Here is an 18,574-nt window from a genome sequence, read left to right on the forward strand (position 1 = left end):
TTTCAGGCAGCTGCTTTGTCTGCCTGATACATTCCCAACCTCCTTTAACAGTTCTATTTTCACTGGTTCTAAGATTTCTTTGTTGTTCGTTTCTCTTTTATAATCCAGGATGCAGTTAGTTCTCAGCTGATACTGCAACTCTCTGAAGAGAGCAATCCTTCTTCATAAGTCTGGCTGAGGCCAAAAATAGCTCTGTCAGCTTCTGACAGGCTGAACTTAGCCAAGTGAAATGTTTTAACATTTTATCAACTTAATGAGCAGGCTTATTTATAATGTGGACAACTTTACTGTCATTGTATGCAGACTGCTGAATGGATTATAGAATGCATTTGTTAGGAGAATGCTGAATATATTAAGAAATATAATTTTTAACCAAAGGGCAGTGGTCTTGCACACTCTAAACAATTTTAAGATTAAATATTCTTAGCTCTTTTGAAATACAGGAGTGGCTTAATGGTAACCTCTGTAACTGTGAAGATATCTGAAGAAAGGAATCTCACAATGATAAATAAATAACCTCCAAATCAGAGAAATTTGCAATGTGCAAAAATTACCACTAAAAACCTATAACCAATTTAAATATTAGTATTGATGCAATAATGGAAATAAATATGTAGACTAAATATCTACAGATACCTTTAGCACTTTATAGTAGGGGGGGAGGGTTAAAAGTACAAAATAAAAAGTCTAACAGAAAAAAGAGTGTGGGTTAACAATTGCTTACCCTCTTTTCTGCTACCTCATCCTCTCCTGTAGACTCTTTGCCATCATGTTCATCTCTCAGGGTTGGCATATGTTTTTTGTATGCTGGCTCTCTGTTTAAAGTTGTATATCCTATGTGTTCATAAATTGGATTTATTGTCATCTTGGCAATGTATTCAGCTGCCTTCGTTTCAATATAAAGAGTAATCAATCCATCTGTCACCAGGTCATGGATGGACTCAAAACGTTTCTCCCCAACAAAGTGCTTTCCATCGTAGTAGAGTCTGAAGTTTCTGGTTTGACTTCCAAATCTGCCTCAATGAAATGGGAAAGTGGTTTTTTTTAAAAGAACAGTAAGTAGAATAAAGAAGAGTAAGCAAGCCTTTGCAAACAATAAAAAACACTTCAATACTTAACACTGTCACTATGTTCTGGTCCAGACAAGAACAAAAAAACTCAAGTTACTACTTAGCACAGATAGGAAGAGGATATCAACAACAACTGCACATAAGTAGCCAAAACACTGATCGTCCCAGAAGGAGCTGTTTGTTCTCTTATTCTTTTAGCCCCTCCATCATCCCATGGAAAAACTGAAAATTACTTCACACTCTTTATGGCTTTTTTTAGTACTTCACCACCACATCGCCGTAGTCAATCTGGTTGGCTCTGGTAGGAGGAGTTCTCGTAATAGAGTCCTCTATAGCAGTTGATCAATATGGAGTTTTGATGCTGTCTCGGACCTCTGTGCCCCTGCTCGCTTGCAGGAAGAGGCCATTCGGGGTTCAGCTGAGCATCAGTGCCAACAATTACACTGAAGCAGGACCGCTGCCAGAACTGGAGCAGCACAGGACAAAATGGCACAAGGGCAAGCATTCTTTATTCCTGGCCAAAGGCCAAGGACTAAATTTTCGAGCTTTGTACAGAAGTCCTTCTGTGTTATGCTTGTTAAGTCCTGAGCTTCAAGCAAATCTCTGTAATATACAGGACGTATAATGTGAAAGCTATCGGTCGCTATCTGTTCTGCAGCCGGGGTGGAATAGGATTTCTATACAGGCTCTTAGCAACCATAAGAATGTCAATTTTACCTGAATATTAGCGTGTTTTCAAAAACTGTACTTAGAGTCCGCTACAATTTTCTGCCTAAAAGCAATCTAAACCCATGAAAACACATCAGTGTTTGCACTTGGCAACAACCAACGCATTTCCTGCAGAGAAGATGGGGGCAAGAAGCTGCTTTCACAGCTCACTCCAGTGTTACTCCTTGATCAGGCAGCAGCAAGGGTGGCTGCTCAGGGTACTGGGCAGTTATGCCAAATAAATATGAAAAACTAGATTTGAAACGATGGATTGCTTTCATTTTATGATCAAATGCTTGAGAGGAGATGTTAAGGAACAAAGTAAACACTGGTGCTTTGCTGAAGTGGCTCCTTTTCAAGGGGGCCTTGCCAAACAGGGGAAAGTATAATTTTAGACCTTGCCTCAGGTGAAATATTGCACTCTTCTTGCAAATATTGGCACACACTTGTTCTGTGATGTATATTTTTTCCTTGTGTTCTGAATCAAAATGCTAAACCTTCCCATCCCCCTATTAATAACCTGACAGTGACTGTAACTTCAAGAGCTGCTATTTTTACATAACGCTCAAACAGGAGGAGGCCCTCAGGAATCCGTGTGCTGCTCAGTAAGAAAATGGGACACAATACAAGTAGTACCTGGGCATTTTACTAGAAACGAACTAGAACTTCTACACATTTTCATGCCACAAACCCCAGAAGTTTTCTGAAACAAACTGAAAAGCAAGAATTACAGAGCAACAGAAAGAAATACGCTTTTAGCCAATGCTAATTTCATCCCAAGATATAATTCTGAGTGAATAGAAGTCATTCAGAAAGCAGAAAGATAATGTCCTAAGTTACAGCTGTTAAGGCATAGGAACATATTCAGGCTTATTCTTCAGAGCATCTTTCTACTCAGCGCAGTGTGTGGCAAACTAGCTTTGACCGTGAAACGTACTCCTCGCATACCCTCAACTGTCAGAGAAGTCAACTTGAGCCAAGAGTGCTCAGCACTTTCCAGTGCCAAAAGTGAGCAACCTTCACTGTCTTCTGCTCAAGTCAGTGGGAATAATGCACTCGGAGCACACACAAGCACTATGATGTTAAAATCTGGCAGGAGAACCAAGTAAGTTTGAAGGTGACGAAGAATGGGTCGTAAATGACAATATGCATTTAAGAGATGCAGCAGGTGAACTGCTGCTCTTATCACTAACATATGCTCTGACAGTACTTCTAGCAGAACTTGAAGAAGCTGAAGGTCACTTATTGCTTTTAGCTTTCTAGAAGAGAAAGTATTACACTAATCTTATCAAGAGAAGATAAGGCACAGGAAAGCTTCTCAGGGCCTACTGCTAAGTCCACGTGTTGTCTTGATTTTAGCAATATCCTTCAGAGTCTAAAAAAAAGTTCTAAACAACAAGATGGCCAAATGCAGAGAATGAACAAAAGTTCTGATTAATCCTTTTCCCATCAGAGGCAGTAGGTGCATGGTTCCACTCCGGCTATGTTTTACTGAGCTGCCCCTACACCGTGTGTCCGTTCAGAGTGCTGCAGGTAAAGCATGTCTTTGAAAAGTACTACAAGGAATAGGATTTCCAAAAGCACGTTGTCACACTGCTCCTGACCCACAGTGGTCATGACCGTCAGCACATGAGTATCTCATAGACAATGTTCCACAGTTTTAATTCTTTAACAACATCTCACACCTAAACTCATCTCTCATAAACCTCACAAACAGACTGAAACTTCCTCCTGTACAGCATCTGGAGAACTGCAAATCAACTTCTTTTGGCATGTGTGGCCTTCCAAAAAGTACATTCAACTTGCTCGGTTTTAAATACATTAGGATAATTTAACTATTACCACTTAAAGAAAGGTATTTAGAAAAACAAATTACTCTGTCATAACCACTTGGAAAAGGTGCTTGCACACCAGCTGTCAGAGTGAACAGTGAAATGTTTGCCTTCATCTGATTTACCCTTTGTTCCAAATAAAACTTTTTTCTATATAGTTATTTCTTAATGGATACATTTCTTAATGGATACATTGTTGTTTTTCAAATAGAATCCTCTTCACAAAAAGGAGGAAAAAGACCCAAAAATCAAATTTCCACAGAGCAATGAAACACTAATCTCTTACAAAGACTGTACCATCAATATCATGTCTCGGAATCCTGTTTTAATTCTTTCAAATTCACTTGCATTTCTTTCTGATCACACGATATTATTTTGATCAAATTACAATATAAATACAAACGTGTCCAATTGCAAATAATCAACTACAATTTAATCTCCACTCTCTTCAGTCTTACTTAAAACTATGTTTAAATTTTTCCATTAGCAAGAATATTTCCTTATGTTTACTTTCTATAAAATTACTGCAGTCTGGTTAATTATGCATCACCGTGACAACTAAGTACAGCCAAGATTTGATATTTCAACTTCCTGATGGTCTCTTCCTAAAGGCAAGCACTAGTACCAGCTGGTTTTTGTTTTAGAAAGCAGGACACAGATGTATATCTTCTTTTGGTTTAAACAGAGGGGCATTAGATGTTTTTCCAAGAAAACGAAATAGATCTCTGACACGTCAAACAGTCTCATTGTGTCCACTGTGCATTTGTTTGCAAGCAGCAGGACTACAGATAAAAGACGTTTTTTATTCCAAGTTGTCTGAAAAGCAATCACTCTGTCTAGTCCCTTTGGTTGCCAGTGGGGCAGAGTGGATAATAACGTGGGAAAATGTATTAAATCGTAGAGCAAATGTGGCTAGTAATAAAGGGCTGAGGAGCTGAATAAAGTATCATAGCATGAGAGAGACAGGCTTCAGTCTCAGCCACCTACTCTGTATGCAGGACTCACAAAAGGAAGAAGTGAAGAACCGAGAGCCCATCCACAGTTTCCTACCATCTAAGAAGATGGATTTTACAGTCCACATACAGAATTGTACAGTAGCTATTCACCACTTTCACGGGATATTTTATGATGAGAACAGTATCACGACAAAAGCATTGTAGCTGCGACCAGATCACAAAGCTAACGCCCCTTGGGGCTACTCATGCCCTCATTAGTTTCAAGCAACTTCATACACTGAGCTGGTAAATCTTAACTTCTGCACACGTGTCTGAAGGTCACTTGGACTTCATCTTCCCTTGGAGAAAAAGCACTTTAATGTGATTTGCAGCCAGAAAGCAGAAGTCTCACTTAAAATAAGGTGCCAGAATTTCAGCTTTAACTTCTGAAACTCTCACCCAACACTTAAGATCAGAGTCTTGACACTCCATAAAAAGCCACAGAAATATAAGCAATCTTGCAACCAGGAACATCTAATCATATTGCGTTTGTGTGAAAGAAAAAAAATAATTACACAGATCCTATTTTGGCCCATTTCCTTGTCAAAGAAACATAAGTCTTGCATACAACCAAAACTTCTTCTACGCAGTTATCCCTGAAGGTCTCCAGCTCCTGGGAGCAGCTCTTTTTTATTTTATTTATTTTTTATTTATTGACAACAGCATTTCTGAAGACAGCCAGGGAATTGCAGGACTTGTCACCTTCCCAGAGCACCTGCCTCACAAAATAGCATCATCTCCAAAATCTTCAGAGTAGTTTACAAGAACATGATACACATAAATGAAATCAAATGCATTAGGGATTGAAAGTAAAGGTGCCTTTTCTAAAAGTGGAGACAAAAAGTCCTCATTGTCCGATATGCCTGGGAAATGTGGCAGCATACAGTAACCATAGACAGTTGTGCTGTGCCATCTGGAAGGACAGCACTGGCTGGCTGGTTGACTGTTGCTCGATGAACATGAATTAGGTATAAAGCTATCCTTAAAAACAGACCCAAGCGATGGCTCACTGCATGATAGTTTTGTTTAGCATGGAGGAAGCGTGGCATCCTTCAGAACAGAAGATCCGCTGGTGCTGTACCATTTACAAGAGCTTCCCAGCAGTCTCTCTTAACTGAGACCAAGACTGTTTACCTACATCACTGCCCAGACTTCCTTGTCTAAGAGGGAAACAATATTGTGCAAATAACAAGTTGCAAACAGCAGGCAGTGAGGACCAGAGCAATGGCACTTTCCCTTGGATTATGCACACTGTCAGGGATAACACAAGAGGGAGAGAGAAAAGGGAGAAAGACGACTGCTCCAGGGCGTTAGCAGTAGGGAACAGCTGCTGAAAACAATGAAGACTACAAGTGCTGTCAGCCCTTGGTACCTCTAGTGGTGTGCTTCACGAATAAATAAAAAAAAAAATAATTATGAGAAGTCTTCTTTTGTCTCAATGTCTTATTTTAACAAATTTCAAGAGCTGACTTTCACCATATCAAACCTGAACAAATGTCAGCTGATCAAGGACCATATATGGTATAAATATGCAGTAAGATCACTTAACAGTGAAGATCACCCTTGATTAGTCATAGATCATTTGAAAATCATCTGTTTGGTTCTGAAAAGAGGCTCTTGTACAGACATATTACCTCTTTTTAGTACTTTAGGGCTTGCATGCCCTATTCCATTTAAACTTGATGTAAGTCCCTGGAATTGATGATTGAATTGGAATCAATACCAATGTTTTGGGCAATGTTTTACTGCTTTTTCTACTTGACAAAACCTCTATGCTTCCTGGGAAAAGACTCACTGTGGGTAATGATTAAGATACATTTGAAGTCTATATACACATGAGAAAGCCCAATTTCTTTAAATGAAAGCGGTATTTGGAAACCTATGTCAACACGCCTGGAAATGTTACTAGCAGAAGTACCTTTCACAGTTTCATACTAAGCAAATAGTTATGTCTCTTTACCAAAAACTTTGAAGAATTGTTCTCCAAGAGTTAATTTTACAGTGTGACTTCATGCTATTGAAAGCTTTCACATTACTCTAAAGTGAAGTGTTTTAGTTCTTCTAAGTTATCAACCCTCCCCAGTGTCTGCTCAGCAAACTTAAAAATGTATGTGTAAATTTTACTTTGCCTACATATAACATTTGTACTTCAGGCCATAGATTACATTGTTTTTTTTCTGGTAAATTTAGAAGTAGAACAACATCAGATCTGTAACAGAAATTCCACTGCAATCATGCATACCATAGAGCGAGAACTAACCTAGCACAATGCTCAGGCATGTTCATTTTTGTTTCACTTACAGCAGCTTTTCCTGCATGAGTTTAAAGTTCAAAGAACCATAGAATGTGTTGGGCTGGAAGGGACCTTTAAAGGTCATCTGGTCCAACACCCTTGCAGGGAGCTGGGACATCTTTAACTGGATCAGGTTGCTCAGAGCCCCATCAAGCCTGACCTCAAATGTTAAGAATGGGGCTTTGACCACTTCTCTAGGCAAAGTTAGTGTTTCACCAACCTCACTGTAAAAAATCGCTTCCTCGTATCTTGTCTAAATCTACCCTCTTTTAGTTTTAAAAGTTACTTGTGGCTGTCACATTTCTTTTTTGCTTCCACAGGTTTTCTCACACTAAAAGCAACTTGCTCTTAATTTATCTTACTAAGACACATGCATATTTTAATTCAGTTTAACAAGGAAAGACAAAGTGAAAACCCAAAGAAATGTCCTAACCGTAAGTGCAAAGTGCAAAATGGTTTTCAGAGAGCAGAGGGAAAAAAAATAGTTTTTGTAGTTGTTCCTGTTTTGATTTTGTTTTTTAACATACACTCTCCAGGTTGTTGTTCAAGGTCTCTGGGTTTATATTAAAAAAACCTCGAATATTTTAAAAATTTCCCTTATATTAAAAATAATTAGAGTAAGTTTTCTGTTCCAGATTTTTGTCAAATCTGATTTGCTTTAAATCACTGTTAGTTCCAACCTGACAAGGCAGGTTTACTTAATTTCAAGCTATTGCACAATTTGCTACTTGTTTTCTCAATGTATTTTATCTATCTCTGATCTTCTAGTAATCACTCACCATTTTTTCTGCCAACAGTGAGGTTCCCCAATATAGTCATTCTGCTCACTAAAATGAGGTTTCCTCAAAGTTGTATACCTTAACAATAAGCAAGTGTAATAATGCAAAATGAAATGGTCCCTGCATATCCAATATGCACTGTTAGAATTTCTGGGGCTATTAACAGCTCATCAATAAAGATTGATAGCTTTTCTATTATTATATTCTGTTTATCTAGAATACAATTTCTTCCTTCATGTAAGTGCAGCAGTAGGTGGGGCAGATGTGAGTTTATTACTGAAACTCAACTTATAAAAAAAAATAATGAAAAATTAGCCTGATTCTCTTCCTAGTACCTATCAAATCAGGAGGAACTATCCTTAACTCAGCTGAGCCACTTCAAGTATAAAAGGAGAAGAAAGAGGAAAACTGGGCCAGATAACATTTATTGCTGTCAGTTGTTTTAGTGTTTGAATAATTCATAAATGTTTTGATGAAAACAATTATGAGATTAAACAACAATATGAGGCTACTGTGTGTTATTTTGAAAACATATTTATAAAGCATCCATAGCATCTAGAACTGAAGAACTTTCTTGCTTATTTGAAGGACAGGAAAAAAAGTTGCATCATCAAACAGAAAGATTTATAAATGAGTATTTAAAAAGCATACAAAAGAAGAGGCCAACCAAAAGGACTGGCTTGAAGATATGTTTCTAAGTAGCATTTTCTGAAAGCAACAGAGCAAAAAGGTATTCTTGTGGAACCTTCAGAAGACAGAAAAGATATATATCCTTTGGACAGGGGAAGGAACAAGGGAGAAGGAGAGTGCAATGTGTACCACAAATACATACACAAAATTTAATTTTCAACTCATTGCACTATAATTTGACATTTTACTACTCCAACAGCACATAGAAGCTCCAAACCAGGCAGACACTATGCATCGTAAAAACAGCACAGTACAACACAGATTCCTGCTCAGGAGCTGTGACTGGGGTAGTCTGAGAAGTGGGGTACAACTTTCACTTTGTCTGGGCCGTTTTTAAAAAATCCTAGACTTTTGTATTCAACATGCATCGTAAGACAACATGGGAAAGAAAATATCCCACCTACTGGAGAAATGAGGCAAGGAAAATGGAAAAGCCTCAAGCCAAGTCATATGTGAAGCCAAGAAGGGAGCCCAGACCTTCTGAGATCCACCACACTGCCTCACCACAAGCCCAACGCCTCCGCTGTGCACCTGATCACAGCAGATCTTTGTGGTGCAACAGGAGCTACAGTCAGAGGCGAGGGACACGGCATAAAATGAACATGAGCTACAGGCGCTGGGTGCAGACAGCTCTCGGATGAGTTACCAAAAAAGTTCACACCACCACCAAAGCAGAGAACGTTCCTCTGAGAAGTGCTGAACTTACACGTGCAGGAGAAAGATTGCAGCAAAGTGAATTGGCAGAGATAAATTAGACACTCCAGCCAAAAGAAAACAGAGCTGACAACAACAACAGATGGGAAGAGGAGGGAAGGAGAACAGGAACACAGCAAGAAGACGTGAACCATAAGGAAAAAAGCATTCTAGTCTGTGGGAGGGCCTAGGTAGCCAGTTAATTACTCATTAAGGTTAGTAGCTATTTATTATTATTCTAAATACTTAAGTGAAGTCACATCAGTAGTGCCCAGGTGCACTCATTTAAGGCAGATGACAACTCTGCTGTTTACTGGTAGCTGAACATGCCACATCGTTGACAAATTAACAGAGTGTATTATTTACTAAGAAATTTTACATAGGAAAAGAAACTTCTTTTACATAAACAATCATTTAAATAGAGTCCAATTGCCTTACTTAAGAGCAGAAAAGCAAGCTCCAAAATTATCAGCCCACTTTCCCCTGTGGCTAATGCTAGCGTGTGTGATATACCCAGCCAACAGAATGACAACTTTAGTTTCAGCAGAATTTAAGCCATCCTGAGAGAAATATTTGGCTTTCCACAAGAAAAAAAATAAAGCCCAGCATATTAGCTGGCATACCTTTTGCGTTAATCTATCTAGCTTTAAGCATGAACTGTTTCTTTCACCTAAAAGAAGACACAGATACCTGAGTGGTCAGTTTTTTAATTGAATTCTGCACCTGTGGAACTGTAACCAGCTAAGCCTGGGGGACAGGGAAGAGTCCCTCCCCGAGAGCTTCAGCTGGCCATGGAGGAAGGAGCACTCTTCTGCTATTTCATGCAGAATAAAGAAAGTGATCAAAGTGGTCAGGCTAAAACATATTTATCCCACAGATAGGTTTGATCACATTTTGGAGCAATTCTGTTGAACTCAGCTAAGCTTTAAAGTTGGTGTGTCTACATGTGTCTGTATACACACAGGTGCATATCGTTTCCCAGGTTTTTCAGCTAGAGGCCAAGTGGCATTGTGCAAATATTTTAGAAAGATTTCTAGAAACTGAAGTCACCCCTTGGTACTGCCACTGCATTTGCAAATCAGGTAGAAGAAAATACACAGAAAGATATGCAAAGTTTAGTTTTTAAAATGGTCTTTATCATTTTTTTCCTATCGACTAGCATGATGTCAGAATACCATTACCACGGTAAAGTGAAGCAATGCAGTCAGCTACTGTTTTGCTGGGTTCCTCTGACTACGTATAAATCAGCTGTGGATTCCGGCTAAACTATGACCAGATTTTGATACATTCATAACTAACAACAACAACAACAAAAAGGCAATTCAGCTGTTATTACAAGAAAGTTATTTCAAATGAGTTTTCTTTCTCCAGTTCCTCTCCCTGCAGCCTGTACAACAAGGCTTTCCAGCAGAATGCAGATACAGTTTTAACCTCTGAATTGAAGCAGCCTTTTGCAGATGTTGAATTTTACATGCGTAAGTAATACTACAGCAATCAACACATGTTCTGGAAGAGCACTACCCACGTGTCCCAAAAGACCCCACTGCAAATGAACAGCAACCGGCTACCAAAGCAATTGGCCTCTGAAATTAAAAAGGTTGATTTGCAGCACTATGCTCTAACAGCCTACCAGTTATGTGTCCTGATAAAATAGCAGCAGCTAGTTTCATAAGGCAATTTCATAATTTAGGGAGAGAGAACATGCATATCAATTTCTTGCACAATACATCTAGTTGGTCAACTAAAGTCAGGATGACTAATTTTTGACAGTTATTTCACTTCAAGAATCCACTCTTGGTGCCATATAGTCTTGCATGTGCCCTAACCCTCAAACATAAAGAAAACATGATTCATAATCACAGTGAACATCATTAGCTTTTTTTTTTTTTAAAAAAAAATCATGCTGCAGAACCTTATTTCAATTCATTCTCGGTATCACAACAATAGCATTTGCAGGAAGGGAAACCATGGTAACCAACTAAACGTGCTACAGCAGATATCTGCTCAAAGGAACACGCAGTACCATCACACTTCAACGCCCACCACTAGTACAATCTCTACCCATTTCCTCTTTATCCTCATCCTAATTATTAAACAAGCTCTCAATCACAAAAGGCTACATTGCAAACCGTGTCTTATTGTTACCGTCATTTGCCATAGGTCCCAGCATGAAGCACTGTACTACTCTTATGCCAAATTTAAAAGCAGATCTAATACCTCTAGGAGTTAATTAGGAATTTTCAGTTCCTTTCATCTGTTTGGAGCACTTAATTAACATTACAATGTATTTAATGTATTTTGTATACTTTTATTGTCACAGAGACTCGCTGATAAGTATGGACGCACATCTATACCTACAATATTTTTCTCTTGTTAGTAATTCTTAAACCTCATGGTTGCAAAAAATTTTCAGTGGCATGCTCTGATTAATTAGTTAGTAAACACTGGTGAATTTTGCTATGCTTTTTTATTTTTTAAACTAAGCTATGAGAGAGTACATCTATGATTAAGTACAGGCATTAAATATAGGAGGGTGCTGATTTGCTGCTCTCATTTGTGTTCATGCTTCATTCTCTTTTATACAGTGTCTGAACTGATACAATTTCACAGGCCTTCTTAGGCTCTGAACATAATTGTACTTGAAGGACAGCTCTGAATATTTAGTCAAACCAACACACTTAAAAGAACATTTGAATTATCATTTTCCCTAAGAACATACTTCTACAAATTGTGAGAAATTTGGTTTCTCAAAACAAAACCTATTTTGTTTCAAATTTAAATTTAAAAGCTAGTCTGTCTTAAAAATAAGTCATGTTGCAAATTAATTGCACAATAATGCACAAAAGTAGACAAAAATAGCTCACTAGAGGATGATCAAAATTCAGCTCCTTATATAAGTGGAAAGCAGATTTTACAGTAACTCATCAACAACCAAAATAACTGAAAAGATTTTTTGGGGAGGGTAAGCATGACTTTTTTTTTACCTTATTAAAGAAGAAGATATATTAAATATTTTCACTTTGAACTCAGTTAACTATTCCACAGCATTGCACTACGAATATTTGATTGCCTGCAAAATAGCCTGCAAAAGCTATTATTTGTCCTGTCCTATATTTGGTCATTTAATGAGTGCTAGGCTATGTAGCTATTGCAGCGCAGGAACAAGATCTTCGGTTCTGTTAAAGCTTGTTCTAGAAAACCATCAGAGCTGAATGCTCCACAGTAGTGAAAAATTCAGTTAGAAAGGTTTAGGGAACACAGAAAGAAAACTCTATGGCCTGATTCATCTTAAACAGGATGTGCAGTCCTGGATCCTCATCTCCAAAAAAACCATCACAGAGTAAGAGAAAGGTGTGGAAAAAGACAACAGAGATGATGAGGACTGTGGAACAGCTTCACTACAAAATCTGAAAGTACAGCTTAGGAATAAGGGAGGATGTGAGTAGCATGGAAAATATAAATGGAGATCAATTTTTCACCATTTCTCATAATACAAAAACTAGGGAGCACCAATAATATAGCAAGAGGGAATCTTCAGAAGAAGGGATGCTCCTTGCCATATTACCTAATTAAGGCATGGAACTCATCCTACAGTTGCAGACAGTGTGGTCTATGAGGGTTCAAAAACATGCTTAAAAAGCCACTAGAAAAATATCAAAAATCTCTCTATCAAAAGTCTGGAAAAAAAAAAAAGTGAAGGTAGCATTTCTGCTGGGAAGGTCCTGAACAGCAAGTTTTCAGAGGCTAGGAAAGCACACTGGAGAACTACTACTACATGTTCATCTTGTTCTTACACTTTTCTTTCAATGTCTGCTATTAAGAGCTAAAGAGTGACTACTGGACTGGACTACAAACTGGTCCTTTGATCTGGCCCTGTATCCTCACAGTCAGAGAACTTGCTAATAAAACAACAGAGGTACGCAACTCTTTGCAAGTAATTACCCAGATCTCTCCCCTCATCTGCCCATTTTATGACGGACTCAAGGCGTTAGCCCTTGCAGTAATTTAAAAAGTGAGATGCAGAAGAGCTATGTTAGGAGCAGAATGATCCATAAAAGAACCTCCATGCATCAACTGTATTTGCATTCTGTGCATTTTGGCTGCAGCTTAAGGCTGTAGCTTAGTGTGATTGTCCAATCTGTTCCAGATTTCACAAAACTGTATTTTTATAACTGTGAATTTTGTCTGCCTACAAAGGAGTTATGATTTGTGGTTTTAACAGTTTATTCTTTATCCTCTAGAAAGATCAAGTTACTTAATAAGTGGAAAACTTCAGTGCAGAGCAAAGACAGTCTGAGCATCTCTGGAAGATGCCCAGTGTAAATACCGTCTAGAAGTGAATGAGCAACAAGGACAGAGAGAGAACAAGAGACAATGCCATTGCTTCTCTTCTATAATACAGCCCTCTGGGAACTGATCATCTTTAATAACTCCAGAGAATGCATACTGTCTTTACAAAGTTGAGTTCGGATTCATTAATCTCTACCTGATTTGCAGCATAGAGGATGAAGTATTCACAATTACAGTGTTTGGACCTTCATAGTAAGGATTCCAACTTCTACCCTTGTGTCTCATATCTAGCTTACTTTGTAGCCAAAAGCGGGGTTTTTTTAGCATTTTTTCTAACTTCCAAATTAACTATGTTAGTAACTTCACCAACACAGAAGATACTTGGTGTTGAAATTGATTAAACTGTAATATAAAATAAAGAAATAAAACAACAAACATCAAGGTATCTTTCTTTTTGAATTCCAAGGACACAGAGGATGCAGTGCCTTCACTTAATTTAGAAACACCAGACCAAAATATTAGACAAAACAGAATTACAACTGGAACTAAATTCAAACCAACTTCACCAATGGCTGGTATGAATATACCATGGAGATTTTAGACATCAGCTACAATAGCTGGTGGAATCAAATGTAGCTTTCAAATTGTTCCATCATGATCTGATGGGCTGCCTGGTTTGGGTGCCCTAGATAAAGCACAAAAAGCTTGGTTTTTCCATTGCAGAAAAAAAGACTGAAAATATTTCATTACAGAGACATCATACCTTTCCACTAGAAAAGGTTCTGAACCTGTTCCACTAAACTGCTCTTCACAACTGGATGCGCTGGGTTTTTCAGGATTCTCAGGCAAGCTGACACAAATGTAGGAAGAAGACATCTGCCAGAATTACTGAATTGCTGGCCCCCAGCAGACGAACCCTTAGCTACAAGCTAGGAAACAACCCCGTCTCAGTCTCAACAGCAGCTGATCCTACCCAATGTTTCCACAAGACTTTCAGGTCTCCATCAACTGGGATTTTATGATGCAATCACACATCTAGTTTCCAATATGTTGAAATCACAACTGACAGACTGTCAAAGACAGACAAGTCAGGCAACAAACATACACAGTGAGAGAGATTGAACAGATACACAGAAGCAGAGGAAACCAAGTATTTATGCCAAGAGTCAGTGGGTACCCTCAAGCATCTAAATTTTACTCAACATTTTCCATTTGTTTTTCAAAGCATGCCTGAAAAACAATCAAAAAACATGTATATACTCCATTTTATGGGGTTTTTTTATGTTACTTCTTGCAGGATTAGAGCACCTCTTTGGCATTGCTAGGTTAACTTTGTAAAATGCTGTGAAACCTGTGCTGTGACTGTTTCTTTATATAACACTAACAGCTGACCAAGTTTTCTTTTATCCCACACTTTCTAAAGGGTAAAACAAAGGTAAAGAAGAAAAAGGAAAAATCATACAGAAGTGATCTTACATTTAACGTGACTTCTTCAGTGACAGAGTAGCATTACGCTCAGTTTGAAAGAGTAAATTGATTCACACAGCTAGAAAAGAAAGGGTGAAAGCAGAGACTTCTAAGTCAACAGAAGTCTTCCATCGAACTTGGCAAGGTTTTGCCCATACACACCATCCTACTGACAAGCTCCATTTCTGGCCGTGGAGATGACATTCTGAAATTCCTAATGGGATTATCTGAACTGCAGGCAGAGCTACCTTTGCCATCTGGCAGTGTAGTGACACAAACAATGGTCTCCAAAGATGCTATAAATTGCAGGTAAAATTACATAAACTCATCACAGCATTCACAGCAAACTTCTCACAGTCAGGATGAACACTCAGACCACAGAAATTACCTAGTCTTCAAAGAGATGCTACAATGTCAGCAAGACAGTCAGTGGGAATATTGGCTAATGGGTATATTCTGCATATATAATTCCAGGAGGAGGAAAAACGGAAACTGAGTAAATTCTGTCTGCAGTCAATGGAAATGCAGACTCCTGCCACATTTTCTAGTAGAGAGAAAAAGAAATCCTACTGGTAAAATTCCCACATGACAGAGCACTGCAGTTCAGAGCACTTTCACCTAAGGTGTGAGGGCAAAGCCCCTCATCGGTATACTGTAAAGGCCAACAGCCAGACAACAGAGCATTACATGGGGTGGGACGGAAAGCAGCCACCCAGATCACTGCTCTTAATATACAAGTCATTCACCCAGCACTTAAATATAATTAAATGGCTGCAACATGCTGCAGTTTCAGATTCTGAGGTGTTTTGCCAAATGCTGAATTTCCTCAAAATAAATCTACAGCAGCTTTGCTATCATTTGAAACTGTTTCCCAAGTTGATCACCAACAGCTATCCATCCATCCTCTTTTCTATTGAGTATAAAAATAGATTTTATTGCTTTCAAAGAGGTTTTCCAGTTGGAAAGAGATACCATCAAACCTAGAAAAGATCCATCTTTTGATTTGCTGCACTGGAGGAACATTTATAAAACAAACTATATCAATATATCCTGCAAGATGTTCAGAAGCTTCATCTTTCTAAGATGATCTTCAAGGTCCCTTCCAACCTTAACCATTCACAGGCTATAGGCCCTGTGCCTTCTGCACCATCAGAAGCAATGGGCAGGAGTTCTGTCTTCAAGCCAGGCATTCTTTTTAGCTTTAAATGAATATTGCAAGAGCAGAAGTAGATAAAATGGAGTATTAGACCCTAACACGCAACACCAATTTATTTACACTGTTAATACAAAACAATGTAAATGTCAATAATGTTTCTCTTTGGAATCATATTACTACAAGAGTGAGTATCTCAGTAAAATATACCTTTTCATTTTTTCAAAAAGAGAAAACTCATTCATCACAACCTATTACTTCAAGATATTATTTTAATTATAATGTTATTTTACCATACAAAACTTTCAATAACTGTATATTCTTTGAAGTTTTTCTTTCCCACTTAGATTTACAACACTGCTAATAATTACCATCTCCTATACAAGTACTTAGGTGTACAGCCCAAGCCAAAATAGTTTAATTACTTTTAGGGTAATGGAGGCTATGTAAAACTTACAACTATTTAAGTTAGCTTTTATTTTGTTTTTTATTTATATCTGACCCACTTGCCGGAATTCCACAAAGTGAGGAAACAGATCTGTAAATTTTCTTAGCTAACAGATGTTCAGACAAAAAAACCCCAACTGATTTACTTGCCATCCCACAGAGGGACCAGAGAGAAGTAATTACTCTTCAGCAACAGCTAGCTAGTAATCCACACGGCAGACCAGTCAGGTGAACTCATAAGATGACTCTCATTTCTTGGCTGCCTGCTCTCTCAGTGTCTACACGGGTGGCAGAAGGGCAAAATGAAGCACCACAAGCAAAACCACAATTGCTATTATCCTGAGGGTGCAAACAATAAGGAATGTTAACACTTCAGAAAGGGTTAGGGAAGGTTAAAGGTATCAAATCTGTAAGTAGGGTAAAGAAGTACTATGATTTTGAAAAGAAAAATTAAAACAATCACAAGGAAGTTGAAGCACTAAGGTCAACGAAGTACAATCTTTTGAATAATTTATAAATTTAAAAATTAAATATTAATTACCAACCTTAATGCCAAAGTGTAGGTTCCGGGTTGCCGTTGGCTTTCACGAATGAGATAGCTTCCCTCTGCAACACTTAATAATTGGTCAGCTTCCTCCCGTGAGATCATCCCATGGAATCTAAGGAACAAAGACTTTTTGAAACACATGGCTTTTCACTTTTAAATCACCTTTTCCTCTTCTTTAAAAACTACCAACCACTGTAATTAAAAAGAAACAAACATAAAAATGACTGACTTGCAGGAACCTACATCTCTAATTAATCTCCCTTTCTGCCTGCATTTGAAGACAATTTAAATGGAAAAAAGGCTTCTATGAAACATTATCTATGAAGCAAGTACATTGCTTTTTAAATCTGCATCTTTCAGATTAATATGTAGAAATAAATCCTTTTTCTCCTCCTGGCTTCACAATGTTTTTGCCCGTGGCATGCAATCCAACATTTTGTGCATTCAGGAATATTTTGGCAACTCATTAAGATCTTGGGGATGGCATATAATCTCAGTAATTACTGGTATAATAATAATCTAGCAATACTGCACATCTTTCACCAAAATAAACACAAGTTAGATTTGCCTTGTTTCCCCACATTAAACCTAACCATCTTTGCCTTAGCAATCTGAAACAGAAGATACATATATATACTCTACACTTACACTGCATTTCTGGTCTAAATCTTATTTTTCCTGCATTTAAACATGTTTTGCAAAAGCCAGATGGAGGAAGAGGTAGGCAAGGACAACCCCTTGAAAACACAGAAATGTATTTTTCTCACTTAAAGTATCACTCAATATCCTCATCAACCAGAAAATGGAGCTGTCATTTTAGGCAGAGGAAAGCAACGGTACTGAAATAATCGTCTGATGGGGAAGAAGACATACACTGCTGTAAAACATGCAGAAGAAACAAAGGGTCCAGAGCAAACACTTGCAATCTTTCCTGCAACTATTATCAACCAACATGTCCAGATAAACCACTTTCAGAGATGCACGTTACTTACTCTCTTCCATAATATTTGGGTCTGTTCTCTACCTAGAAGAAACAACAGAAATTATAATGTTTCTTAGAAAGTGAACCCATACAGTAAGCATACTGTCCATAATATAGCATTAAAAAAAAGAAAGCTATATAATGTGAAAGTAATGACAAAAATCATCTACTATCCCAGGAACTTCCCTGCAGGTGGAATATAGGGAAACCAAAGGTAGACCTTCGGAAAACCTTGCACTTCTTAATGGCTTAAAATGAGCGAGAAAGAGCGAGCTGCTTGGACCACGTCATCCTTGGGGCTCTGCTAATACAAACTGATGGCATGAAGTACTGTTTGTAAAAACTTCCAGAAAGGGTAAACAAAAAGATTCATTTCATGGCCATAAGCATACTATTATTAAGTACATTAATACAGTGAAACATCTATAAAACTCTTAAATTTACAAGTTATCTTCCATCACAGAGCTGTCAGTGCCATTGCAGAGTGAGGGCAAGTGGTAGATTTAAACGATCAAGTTCCCAAGTCTTGCACTTCTTCACTAAACGGTGTGATGTGCAGTATCTCCTAGGAGACCTCACCAGCAGGTACGCATGCATTACGCTGTCCAAGTCTGTGCCCTATACACTA

At 38.1% G+C, this 18,574-nt stretch overlaps 1 protein-coding gene across 1 annotated transcript; it reads right to left on the reverse strand.

Moving 5' to 3' along the window:
• Window positions 1–724: 724 nt before the first annotated feature.
• On the reverse strand, window positions 725–17,988 carry LOC104276441 (N-chimaerin-like; the record flags this gene model as incomplete). Its single annotated transcript, XM_009872751.1, has 3 exons — window positions 725–1,013; window positions 16,963–17,076; window positions 17,957–17,988. Coding segments are annotated over 3 exons (435 nt in total), but the record flags the coding sequence as incomplete, so codon positions are not given.
• Between the last annotated feature and the right edge of the window lie 586 nt (window positions 17,989–18,574).

The sequence above is a fragment of the Apaloderma vittatum genome, unplaced genomic scaffold (assembly GCF_000703405.1).
Source record: "Apaloderma vittatum isolate BGI_N311 unplaced genomic scaffold, ASM70340v1 scaffold28437, whole genome shotgun sequence".
Classification (NCBI taxonomy): domain Eukaryota; kingdom Metazoa; phylum Chordata; class Aves; order Trogoniformes; family Trogonidae; genus Apaloderma; species Apaloderma vittatum.